We start from the raw sequence: 12,492 nt of genomic DNA, 5'->3' as shown, positions 1-12,492 counted from the left end.
TAAGTTTTATTACAACGAGTAAAAATAAACACATGGATTAATTTTCAAAAAATTGTTAGGCAACTAGTTAGTAGACTATAGGGATATACTCGACCTATTTTACTTAGCCAAGAATGTTGGTACACCTAAGGCATCATATAATAGGCTATAAGGACTATTGAAACGCTAAGAAGCCTCCTTTATAATATTTTATACTTCTAAGACTGGAGAGCGTGATATTACATTTGTCATATTGGTTTTTCCGGCATCTAAGTGTAATACCCATAAAAATCATGATAAATTTAAACTTTTAAAAACCAACCAACTTCATAAATTGTTTACAAACATAATTTCAAAAGCATTTCAACATCAGAGTTCCAAAAATCATAAGTCCAAAACATGAGAATGTATACGGTCAGTCGGTCACGCCTTCGCCTTCCCACGGTCATCTGAATTACTTTAAACATAACCCAAAACAATAAGCCAACGCTTAGTGAGTTCCCCAAAAATACCAACACATATCCAAATAACATAAACATACAATAACAGCATGCAATGGGTCCACAACTACAAGTATGGATTACCTGTGAGCCCACAACATAAGTCTAGCTTGTCCTCGGAGCCCACAACTTATGTTTGACTTGCTCCACGACTAGATTAGTCCTTGGACTGAATTCCATCAAACCCTCAGTACGAGTCTGACATGTCCTACCCGACCCCCAACTTGTATTTGGAATGTTCATGAGCCCTCAGTATGAATCTAGCATGTCCTATCTATCTGTTTGGATCTATTGATGTATAAATACTCTTTTATCGAGTGAATGAGAAGATAGAACCTGGAATCAACAAAAACTACCATAAAAAAAATAGCAAAAGGATACAACAAATTCTATAAAATATACGGACCCATTACCGAAAACTACTAAAATTTTACCTATAAGAGGATCATTTACACAAGTAGGAGATGGATTCTTGGAGAGAAGTACAAAATAACAACCATAAATCAAGAATTGGAACCGGGTGCATTGGAAGTAAATGAACATATATATACACAATTATAAACCATAAACTTTCCTAGATACATGTTGTGTTATAAATATGTTACCTTTAATCACAAAAACCGAAACTAAACCTCCCAAATTCAAACCATTGACAGATTTGGTATATATCCCGAGATACCCTTCAAAAAAAATTTAGTAGTGTAATTTTTTTTTGAATTCTTTTTTCTTATTCTGTATTACACTTTTTTATTTTATTTTGTCGTGGATACCTCTTTACTTGTCGGGGATACTCTTTTACTTTGATCATGAATCTGCCACCTATTCAAGCTTCTTTTTTCTACCTTTTCATTTAGAAATAAAGGATTCAAATTTGAGAAGTAAAGGAACGAAGAAAAAGAAAAAGATTAAATGATCACCTCTATATTTATATGATGTCATAGAGCAGGGGAACTAGGGTCTACTAACTCCTCTCACTCACCGGTCTAAACATATTTGGGTAACGGGTGAGAGGAAGAAAAAACATTTTAAAGACATAAATATAGTCAAATCATTTACAAACTTTAAAATAAAATAAAAAATTTAATATTATAGCACTTGGTGGTCACATATTATTTTGTTGTTTTTATTTTATGTTTATCATCTTTTATATATTTTATCTTATCGTAGCTAGATTACTATGATTTGTTTCCTTTTATCCTTTCCCATCTTATAGGCTTTTGTTTAGAGTTTGTTTGTTATTAGGATTGGTACGTTTTACTGGTTGAGTGAAAAGTAAGTCTTTGAACCATTGATTTGTTTACATAGTTATTTTGTTTAGTTTGTATATTTGTAGCATTATGTTTATAAAAGCATGCCATTTGATGTCTAAAAACAAATTCTCACAAAAACAAAACGAACTCTCTTCGTATGTCTCGTAGGCCAAGTAACTGAATACGTGAAGGAATGAAAGATTCGTTTAAGTCTTAAAAAATATCAAAGAAAAAAGATTTATAACTCATAATATGAAAAACCAACTTGGATATCATAAAATGTTGCAATGAGATAAAAGCCAAATATGAACAATTGAAAAGGTTAACCATTTGGAGAGTGTTTGTGACAAATGTTTTTATTAAATAAATGTTATCAGAAAACTAATGACACAATATAATTTTTTTAAAGATTAACTATTGAAAATATTCTTAGAAATATGGATTTAATCGCTTAGCTCTCCGTTTAGGTTAGACTGGCTATCGTATACATTTATGGGTTGTTTCATTAGAACCATAATATAATATAATATGATATAAGAAAATAACCGTAATAGTTATTTTTAAAAACTTTTTACTATAAAATAGCCAAAAAAAATGCCAAAAATAGCCATAATATTCACAATTTGGCGGGACGTTAAAATGTAGATTTATGTAGTTGGCTACGATTTTTTTTTTTTTTTTTTTTTTTTTTTTTTTTGCAAACTTCGAACATTAATAACTCTTTCACACAAACTCTGTTTTAGCTGATTTTTTTTGTTGTGTTCTTTGTAATAAGGTTTTTCCATGAATATATTACATTCCAAATTTGGATGTCGAAAAGTTTTTCTTTTTTAGTTTCAGAGTACATTAGTCGGTGAAAAAAAAAAAAAAAAACTCAACTTCAAACCTTTATAGCTGTTTCATACAATGTTTTAAAACCCGAGTTGACCCGACCGGTTCAACCGGTTGGACCGTGACCCGGGGTAGAATGCGGGTCAATTGAGAATGGTTTTTTATAAAAATATGGACCAGATCGAACCGTCTGAGTTTCCCCTAAACCGCGGTTCGACCGCTTATTGGACATCAAATTATTGGTTTTATATGTTTATGTATTATGTAGGAAAGTAAAAATATATAAAAATAGAAAACTACCATAAATCGGGTTGAACCGACGGTTCAATCGGTTGACCCGTGAACTGGTCATCACACCTGGTCAACTAAAACTCGGGTTTTAAAACATTGGTTTCATATGAACTCCGATTGTGCTAAACTTTTTATCATTATATTCTTTTGTAACAAAGGCTTTCAATAGGCATCTTAAACTCTCAAATTGGATGTGGGGAAATCATATTTTTCTAACTCTAGAGATAGATTATTCGATGAAAAAAACTTTATAGTTCGCATAAAACTTCGTAACAATTATCATATCATTTATATCATTTGGGTTCGTCCAATCACAATGATAAAATACAAACATATGAAGAAGAAAATAGTTTTTCGTAATCAACCGAATTTTAGCAATGGGCGATTAAAAAATGAAAAAAAAAAACTTTTTGACTGTCATGTCCACTGTGAAAATCTAAAAAAAAAATAAAAAAAAAAAACAATTTTTTCTTAGTGAATTAGATTTTCAGGTTAACTGCAAAAAGCATGGACTATTGGATTATTTTATTTATTTTTGTGGCTATTGGCTATTTTATGGTAAAATACTTTAAAAATGGGCTATTATGGACATTTTTTATATTTAATATTTAATATTTAATATTTAATAATTAATATAATATAATATAATTATAACAAAATGGCCTTTATGTGATATATAAAGAGGGACAACTCCATTGTGTAGTGTTGGAAGTGTCTCATTCTGTTTTTCCTGTCCCATATTGCTCTATATTCACGCTTTCCACATTGTTTCTTTTGGAGGTAGTCACGCAGGTTAGGCCTCTTTTAATTCGTTGTTATCAATCGTCTCTGATCACTCGATTTCATCTGCGTTGATTGAATTTCATGTATTATATTGTTATAATTGCTTCTTTGTTTTATTTCAACTAATTCTCAGTCATCATTTTGATCGCCGTTGTAAACTCAGGGTACGTACTTTGCGCTTCGGGTTTCATACGATCATACTTAATTTCGATTTAGGAATTAAGTTGTTAATAGATTTCGTTCAGTGTACAATTGAAGTTCATTTGAGAATTTCGTCAGTACTATGGGGTTTTTGTTATTTTGAGTGAATGTAAGGATATTGGCTATCGGTTAAACTTACGTTTAAAAGGAATAGGCTCTAAATTGTTGGATTAAGGTTTTTTTGGTTTGTTGCATTGATGATCATTCAGATTCTCTTCTAGCACTCTCACATTATGATTTGGATAGTGGTTGATGATTGACTTTGGTAAATCATGGTTACAATTTTATAGTTTTAGAAAGTAATTATGAGAGTGATTGATTCTCAATTGGCTAAATTGCTTAAGAAATTAGAAATTGATGTCATCATATGAATGTGAAAGCTCTCGAGTATTAGAATTTCATAAAGATTTTTACAGATTATGTACTCAAAAAAGTGTGATATTAGAATGAAATTTTTGATCTATTTTACTATGACATTTTGTTTCTGAAACGAAATATGATGATATCTAATTGCAGAGCTACACATGGGTACCATATTAAAAGCAAGCTTGCTCTTGTCATTCCTGTTGTTTCTTGTCTCACCTCCTGCATATTCAACTTCTAATGGTGGATTGGTTAGAATTGGACTCAAAAAGAGAAAAATCAACCAATTAAACCAACATGATGCATCAAATGAAGAGGATTCTAGAAGAAACTTTGGTCTCCATGGCAACTTCAGGGATTCAGACACTGATATAATTTCTCTAAAAAACTATATGGATGCTCAGTATTATGGTGAAATTGGTATTGGCACTCCACCTCAAAAGTTCACTGTCATTTTTGACACTGGAAGTTCTAATCTTTGGGTGCCTTCTACAAAGTGCTACTTCTCAGTGAGTGAATCTTTTCTAGTTATTAAGGATTTACAATCTTTTCTAGTTATTAAGGATTCATAATACAATCTTTTTGTCTCTTTTGATTCAATAGATGTTGATTACTGTTGATATGGATGCAGGTTGCTTGTCTTTTCCACTCAAAATATAAGTCTAGCCAATCAAGTACCTATAAGAAAAATGGTATGATGTCATGTTCTTGTTCTTTGACGCCTTCAAATGCTTATAGCATCTAAAATAGGAGCTTATTCATAAGCTTTTTGGGTCAAATAATTTGAAGAAGCAAATCTCCTATCGTGGAGTTTGTTTTTTCAATGGAATAGCTTTTCCATATGTTTTCAGTTATAAACTTGACCAAATAACTTTTTGCATATTTTTTTGACCTTCTATTCTTTTAGTTTATTAATCACAAATAAAAAGTGCTTTTTTGTGTACGTAAAATAGATATATGTTGAGCTTTTTAGGTTTGTTGAGTTGGTGCTGATGTGGCATTTATTATTATTTTTTGTTTTTTGTTTTTTCTACATCTAGGGAAATCTGCTGCAATTCGATATGGAACTGGTGCTATCTCTGGTTTCTTTAGCCAAGATTCTATAAGACTTGGTGATTTTTCTATCAAGGAACAGGTAAAAACTAAAGATTAAAAAATTATGCATTTTTTTTTTATTAAAATTTGTTCATTTTCACAATTACTAAATTACCCCTTTTCAGGATTTCATAGAAGCAACCAAAGAGCCTGGTATCACTTTTGTTGCAGCAAAGTTTGATGGTATTCTTGGCCTTGGGTTTCAAGAAATCTCTGTTGGGGGTGCTCTTCCTGTTTGGTACTTCACTCACTTTCCAAACTTTTTCTTGGAGTAAATTACATTTTTACCCCGTGACTCTATTCAAAGGTTTTAGTTTTGGTTCCAGATAGTTCTCTCCTGCAATGTTGGTGCCTCTGTTCAATTGTAAGAGGAAACTACGTGAGACCAAAACTACAATTTTAAACAAAGTTAGGGACCAAAAACGTAATTTTTTTTGTTAATGTTTGATAATTGACCATATTAGGTACAACATGGTTGACCAAGGTCTTGTTCATGAACCTGTGTTTTCATTTTGGCTTAATCGAAATACTAAAGATAATGAAGGAGGTGAACTTGTGTTTGGTGGTGTTGATACTAATCATTTCAGAGGTGAACACATTTATGTCCCTGTCACTCAAAAAGGCTACTGGCAGGTTATTATTCTTATATTCTTATATTCATTTTTTATTTTTATTTTTTTAATTTTTTTTTTATAAAATTTATTACTCATTCAGTTGTTTTACTTGTTTATAGTTTGAAATGAATGATGTATTCATTGGTAACGAACCAACTGGTAATTTTATGGCATTCTTTTACCCTTAATTCCTTTCTAATATTTAAATTGTGTTTTCATGGTTTATGATCTCAGAATTTCTCTCCTTTTTTATTTGATTTGATTTTATTAGGATTTTGCACCAATGGTTGTGCAGCAATTGTTGATTCTGGAACCTCTTTGTTGGCTGGTCCAACGGTATATATAGTTTATTATTTCCAAGGGTAAAATAGACATTTATACACATTCAGACATGTATATTAGTTTTAAATAAAGGGAAAATTACAAAAAGAACATTATATTTTGGGTAATTTCATTTTATCTAATCAAGCAATAAAAGTCATAGCAGTTTCATAGGTAATTTTGTTATAAATTATTAAATTAACCATTTTGAATTTCGACATGTTAAAAACATAAAATGGTTAATTTAAAAAATATCAAATTTTATTGTTAAAAAAACATTCTCAAATCCAATCGTTTTTAGGCTGTTGTTACTCAAATCAATCAAGCTATTGGTGCTCATGGATTAATGAGCCAAGAATGCAAGACTTTAGTCGAGCAATATGGAAAGTCTATAATTGATATGCTCTTATCCGAGGTATATTTTTCATTTTTAATTACAAAAATAAAAAACATTTGGTAAATAATAAATATGTTTTTTTTATGCCTTGTAGGCAAAACCTGAAAAAATATGCTCCCAAATGAAGTTATGCATGTTTGAAGGCTCTCATGAAACTAGGTCAATTTCACACTTCCTTTACAATTATATTTATTTTATTTATTCATATTATTTCATATCTAACAATTATGTTTTTTCTTATAGTATAATAATTGAAAGTGTGGTTGATAAAGATAATGGAAAATCTTCTGGTGTAAACGATGAAATGTGTACTTTCTGTGAAATGGTGGTTTTTTGGATGCAAAAGGAGCTCAAGAAAAACAAGACCGAGGATTCCATAATTAATTATGCCGACAAGGTCAAACAAATATAAATCTAAATTAAAAAAAAAATAAAAAATAACTTTCCAAATTTCAAAATTTTGTTTTATAAATTTCAGCTGTGTGAGAATTTGCCAAGTCCGGGGGGACAATCTACAGTTGACTGTAAAGGTCTTTCTTCCATGCCGAATATTGCTTTTACTATTGGTGGTAAAACTTTTCAACTCTCTCCTCAACAGGTAACTTTATTTGTGTATTTTTTAATTTATATATTATTATAATACTATAATTTTGGCAATTACTAATAATTATTTTTTATGGATCAGTATGTTTTGAAATTTGGTGAGGGAGCAAAAACACAATGCATCAGTGGATTTAGTGCTCTAGATGTGCCACCTCCTCGTGGACCTCTATGGTATAATTACATTTCCCATAATTTTTTTTTTTTTTTTTTTAATTTAAATTTAATACGTGACATATTTGTATTTTGGTGTAGGATTTTGGGAGATGTATTTATGGGTAAGTACCATACGGTATTCGATTATGGTAATTTACAAGTTGGATTTGCTGAAGCAGCTTAAGACTACTTGTTTTCTATTAAGTGTTGAAATAAATGTATTATAAATATTATATAATTGTGAAGTTTGTTGGAATTGTGTTAGTTGTGGAACAGTTAACATGGTTTAAAATTGTATTTATTAATGTCACGTAGTCTTTATATGCTCAATAGAGCTCTTTTATATAGGCAGAAGTTGCATTTCCTTAATAACTTAAGAGGCTTTATGGATCCTTGACATTTAAAATATTTATGGAGAGGAGTGTCCTTTGAACACTAATGTTTCTAATTGTTATGCGAGATTGTTTTTGGGGGTTAAAAATTTAGGTAGGAAACATGGTAAACTGATGATCAAATCTAATTTGAATACTTTGATAGATTGTGTAATGTCACTTTCTGTGAAAAATATTTTGACTTTATATTGTCTCGTTGAAATTTCTGGACAAACATGTGTTCAAAGTGAAATATGTACAATTGATTTTAATATCAGGTTATTCCATTAATATGGGTGAAACTAGGCATTCATATATTTCCAAGGATATATTTCTTTCACAATTTGGATCAACCAATGATTTTATATGATTTTTCAATGATCAGGACAATTTCAGACTTTTACAAAATAATTGAGTTTGAACTTACGATCTACTTATCTCATTAAGGAGGTGTTTGAGATTGCTTTTCAAAACAGGTTATTGACTTTTTGAAAAACTAATAAGTCAAAAAAAGTGTCTAGCAAACTCAAAAACACTTTTCAAAATAGTTTTTCCATAAACTTCAAAAATATTTTTTAATAAACATGTAAAACTTGACATTTTAAAACTGTTTATGTTTTTTTTACCAAAATAACTTCAAAAAAAACTTTTTCAGTTAAACACTTTTTTAACTTATTGACTTATTAACTTTTTCACCATAAAATCTAAACCAAACACTTTTTAAAAAATTCATTTTGACATCACTATAAGCCAATAAACACTTTTATCTAAAAACACTTTTTAAAATTCAAAAAGCAATCTCAAACATCACTTAAGTCCTTAATGGATAACCCCACAAACAACCAAAACAGTTAAAGGTACCAACTATTTTCAATACCAAATAGTAAATGACTTAATGAATTAAGAACTTATTCAAGCAATTAACATATAAACCCACTTCTTCACATCAAGCTCATTAGAAGAGATTTATGAGTTTGGTTTTCAAACCAAACTCATTAGGTGCTTAACACACAACATATTAATCATAAAAACACAATACCATTGAACCACCATGAAGTGGTGGAGTCATGGTTGTCCTAGGGTGTTCAAAACCCTCGCACCGGACCAAATTGCAACTAGAACTTGAAAGGAAAGAATTGCAAAAATAAACAACCTAGCCATGGAACTTGTACCTATTAATGCCCTCACCACCACCCATTGAAATTTAAGGTGGTGGCAGGGGCGTTTCCGGCAGCCGCCACCCCCCGGAGGTGATGGCTAGTGGTGGTTGTGTGAAGTGTATCTCAAAAGAAAGAAAAAGAAGGAAGCTAAAAATGAGAAAGAGTTATACCACAAAGTGTACCAAATGACAAACCATTCCTATCCTCCCCTCCTCCCATATCTGGCGGCCGGTTTCTGGCGGTGCACGGTGGTTACCAGCGGTGGCAGCCCTCGATTCTCACTCTATTCCAGCCAAGGTAACACCACAAGGGATTCTTCAATGTTCCCAAACAATCCTCTGTCGCTTCACTCCTTCCTTCCTTCCTTCTCTCTCTCTCGCTCTCTCTCTCTCTCTCTCTCTCTCTCTCTCTCTCTCTCTCTCTCTCTCTCTCTCTCTCTCTCTCTCTCTCTCTCTCTCTCTCTCTCCAACGATTTACAAACAACCGAAGGCAGCTGTTTCTGGCGGCATAAATGGCAACGACGGCAGCTATCCTCCTCACTCTCTCTGTATGAACAAATCGACCAAGCACCTCCTTAGAACCCTTATCACCGGCGGCTCACACCAACTGGAAGAAGATTTAGGGTTAATAGGCTTGAGGAGTACGATCGCAGGCAGGGGTATTAAACAAGAAAAATGGGGAGGAGAAGGTCTCCAGCTCCCTGTGTCGTAACATGGGGAAAAGAATACAACTAATTTCGAATTTGGCAGAAACAGTCCCTGGAGTTGGGGCAAGTTGTCACAATCTACCATAGACCTGAATTCTTAACAAAATAGATGTATTCTCAATTACTTTTTATCCCTAGACCTATATTCCCTCCTATTAATGTTATAATAATTATTACTATTATTATTTTATTATTTTCACTACAAGAAACGGAACCTATAGGGACAATATTTGTCGTCTCTATATGTTAGAAAGTCGTCCCTATAGATGGCTGTGAGGACAAGTCGCCCCTATATGCCTTTGTCGCTATAGCCCCGTCGCAATAGATAGCTTTTGTCGTCGCTATATATATCGTCGCGATAGGTAGTTTTAAAGATGACATATCGTTGTTGTTGGTTCATAGTTGTCGTCCCCATTGGTGGACCTATAGAGACGACATGTCATCACCATAGCTAGACCTATCGCAACGACATGTCGTCCCCATAGATGTTGTACAAAATTCACATTCAGCTCCCGTTTTGTGTTTATTTTTTCAGTTTTCTCAAACATATTAAAGCAAAAACACAAAATTTAACTACAAAACATTAAACTATCATACAATATCAAAACATTTGAATATTTATACAATTATTTACCAAAACATACTACACAATTTGAAATTGTTTAAAAGTTTCACACAGTTTGTTTATTTTCTTGCATCACCACCTTCACACCTGAAAACATACAATTGGGAGAAGTTCATGAATTGAAGAAACTTTTGCAAGTAAGATGAAACCGAAATGATATAATAATAAAGTTAACCATTTACCTGGTGATGTCATTGTAAGATTCTTCACTTAATGAGTCCAACTCATTAATTGTCTCATCAAAAGCTTGTTTAGCCAAATGGCAGGCCTGAAAATAGTTTATTACAATCAGCTTCATCTACAATTAATTCTTCAATAATTAAGGAAAGAATTCATAATTTCATAATAAAACACTAAAAAGTTAGGGTCAGGCCTAGCTGAATTGGGTGGGCTGCAGGGAGATCTGAATTTGCAGTAGCAGACACAACCTATATTTTTGCAAGTATAACAATAAAATGACAAAAATCATAAACTAGTAAAAATAAATAAAAATAACCAAATCTAGATATATTTAACTATAAGTATAATGTTTATTATTTAACGGGGTTATAATGAATATTCCGCCATAAAAATGAAAGTTAACAGAATGGAGGAGTGATATTTCTTCGGGAATGGAATGATCTATAGCTTCTTTCGATAGAATTGAATTCTTGAAGGAGATTGAAGCAATGCCATACTAATTTACCTGATATCAAGTGTTTTTTCATGGATAGTTCAGATAAGTGGTAAAGATTTAAAGGGTTCCTGCAAAAGGCTGTAATAACTAAACTTATTAAGTTGATAACAAAATGTGAAACTAAGATGGTTTATAAAGTTTGAGATATAAAACATTTGGATTGTGAAATAATGATAACATAAAAGTCACTAAACTTACCCTGGAATTTGCTTCTTTTGTTTGAAAAGAATTCGTAAGTATGACATCATAGCTACAAAGATCATGCAAAAGAGTAAAAGAGACTAAATTCCAAGATAATGGATTAAAGAAAACTTTTTGTGTTAAAAAGGAAAAACATACTTGAGCCAGTAAATTATAGTCTTTTTTATCCCCACTAGCTTCCAAAATATTCACAAGAGCTCCAATATGCAGACAACATACACATGCCCCTCTTTAAAGGAGTAAACCTGTAAAAAAATAGTCAATGATGACTGTCAAAATCTCTTGAAATCATAATATATCAGAAGATTAAATTACAAGAAACCATTGAATAAATTGATAAGGTTTAAAGTTAGATGATTGCTAACAAAATGTACAAAACCTTAAGAAAGCCAAATTCCATATGAATGAGATACGTTCTTATTTCTAATTGAGTTCATGTTCTTAAGTAAGTGACATACAACTTTCTAATGCTTCATAAGCGATAAGGACAAGCTAGTCATATCATTTTCGGACATCAAATTTCTTGAATTTATTCTAAATATTTTCATTACTATGCAAATAAAATCATAGCAATTAAAGAAGCCCAGAGTCTCATGAACAACAAAATTACCTCAATTTCATATCCAATTGTTCTCAAAGTAGCTGCAACAGTAAGAATTAACATTCGCTGTGGATCAATGAGCGGATCTGCAAAAGCCTACAAAATGGAACTAATAGAAGTTCAAGTTGAAGCAACAGAGCAATACTGAAAACAAATAGTTATCGAATTTGAGTTTGTCGTCATCATCATCCTTAACCTATATCCCAATTTCAATTTCAAACACATAATTTCTAACATTTACCTCAATAAACAGAGAATTACTAACGTGATAGCAGGAGTGGAGCTTGTATTCGATAGAATTTATAACCGGATGTGAAAAGGAAGGCGGTAGTTAGATCGGCGTTGAAACTAATCGTCATTGTTGAGCCCACGATTGTGTTCAGAAACTAGTATCATAATCTATGGAGAGAGGAAGAACATTCATAGGGAGTGGGAGGTGAGGAAATCGTTGGAGGAGAAGATAATGGCTGAAATTAAGGATGGGAGAATCTCCGATCGCTCTCTCTCTCTCTCTCTCTCTCTCTCTCTTGAAAGAGAGACTGATGATTGAATGTGCAGGAATGAAACGAAGAAGGTTGTTCTCTTGATTTAAGGCATAGAAAGCTATGGGGACGACAAGTCGTCCCTATAGCCTTCCCCAAAAACGCGCCTCCCCTATTTTCTTTCCCGCTTAACATACTAAGAACACGATAATTGTGGTAGGTAAAAGGAAAGTCAACTCTATAGAGACGACATGGCGTCCCTATAGGGCGTGTAAAGCAACGACATATG

At 32.1% G+C, this 12,492-nt stretch overlaps 1 protein-coding gene and 1 long non-coding RNA gene across 3 annotated transcripts; one reads left to right on the top strand and one right to left on the bottom strand.

Moving 5' to 3' along the window:
- Window positions 1-301: 301 nt before the first annotated feature.
- LOC122194905 (uncharacterized) lies at window positions 302-9,498 on the bottom strand. Its single transcript, XR_006184698.2, has 3 exons — window positions 9,083-9,498; window positions 564-815; window positions 302-436 (listed from the first exon to the last, which is right to left on the bottom strand). It is a non-coding gene; the product is annotated as an uncharacterized LOC122194905 (long non-coding RNA).
- LOC111919101 (cyprosin) lies at window positions 3,562-7,726 on the top strand. Of its 2 annotated transcripts, none has more exons than XM_023914714.3 (14): window positions 3,562-3,643; window positions 4,352-4,707; window positions 4,830-4,890; window positions 5,239-5,333; window positions 5,419-5,531; window positions 5,758-5,926; window positions 6,027-6,066; window positions 6,179-6,243; window positions 6,530-6,643; window positions 6,720-6,784; window positions 6,869-7,022; window positions 7,104-7,223; window positions 7,311-7,399; window positions 7,481-7,726. In XM_023914714.3, the coding sequence occupies exons 2-14, from the start codon at window positions 4,360-4,362 to the stop codon at window positions 7,563-7,565; spliced, it is 1,518 nt and encodes a 505-aa protein (XP_023770482.1). In that variant the 5' UTR covers window positions 3,562-3,643; window positions 4,352-4,359; the 3' UTR covers window positions 7,566-7,726. The 2 variants fall into 2 exon arrangements, with proteins under 2 accessions (XP_023770482.1, XP_023770483.1); XM_023914715.3 differs by lacking the exon at window positions 3,562-3,643 and adding an exon at window positions 3,660-3,798.
- Window positions 9,499-12,492: the final 2,994 nt, after the last annotated feature.

The sequence above is a fragment of the Lactuca sativa genome, chromosome 7 (genome assembly GCF_002870075.4).
Source record: "Lactuca sativa cultivar Salinas chromosome 7, Lsat_Salinas_v11, whole genome shotgun sequence".
Taxonomy (NCBI): Eukaryota; Viridiplantae; Streptophyta; class Magnoliopsida; order Asterales; family Asteraceae; genus Lactuca; species Lactuca sativa.
Note: the sequence above shows the minus strand (reverse complement) of the source record. Positions and strands in the feature narration are given on the sequence as shown.

Excerpts from the sequence above, each read along its gene's own strand:
- LOC111919101 (XM_023914714.3), top strand. The coding sequence starts at position 4,360 with ATGGGTACCATATTAAAAGCAAGCTTGCTCTTGTCATTCCTGTTGTTT. Across the intron at positions 6,067-6,178 it reads CATTGGTAACGAACCAACTG|GATTTTGCACCAATGGTTGT; the intron begins GTAATTTTATGG and ends TGATTTTATTAG. Across the intron at positions 7,023-7,103 it reads TAATTAATTATGCCGACAAG|CTGTGTGAGAATTTGCCAAG; the intron begins GTCAAACAAATA and ends TATAAATTTCAG.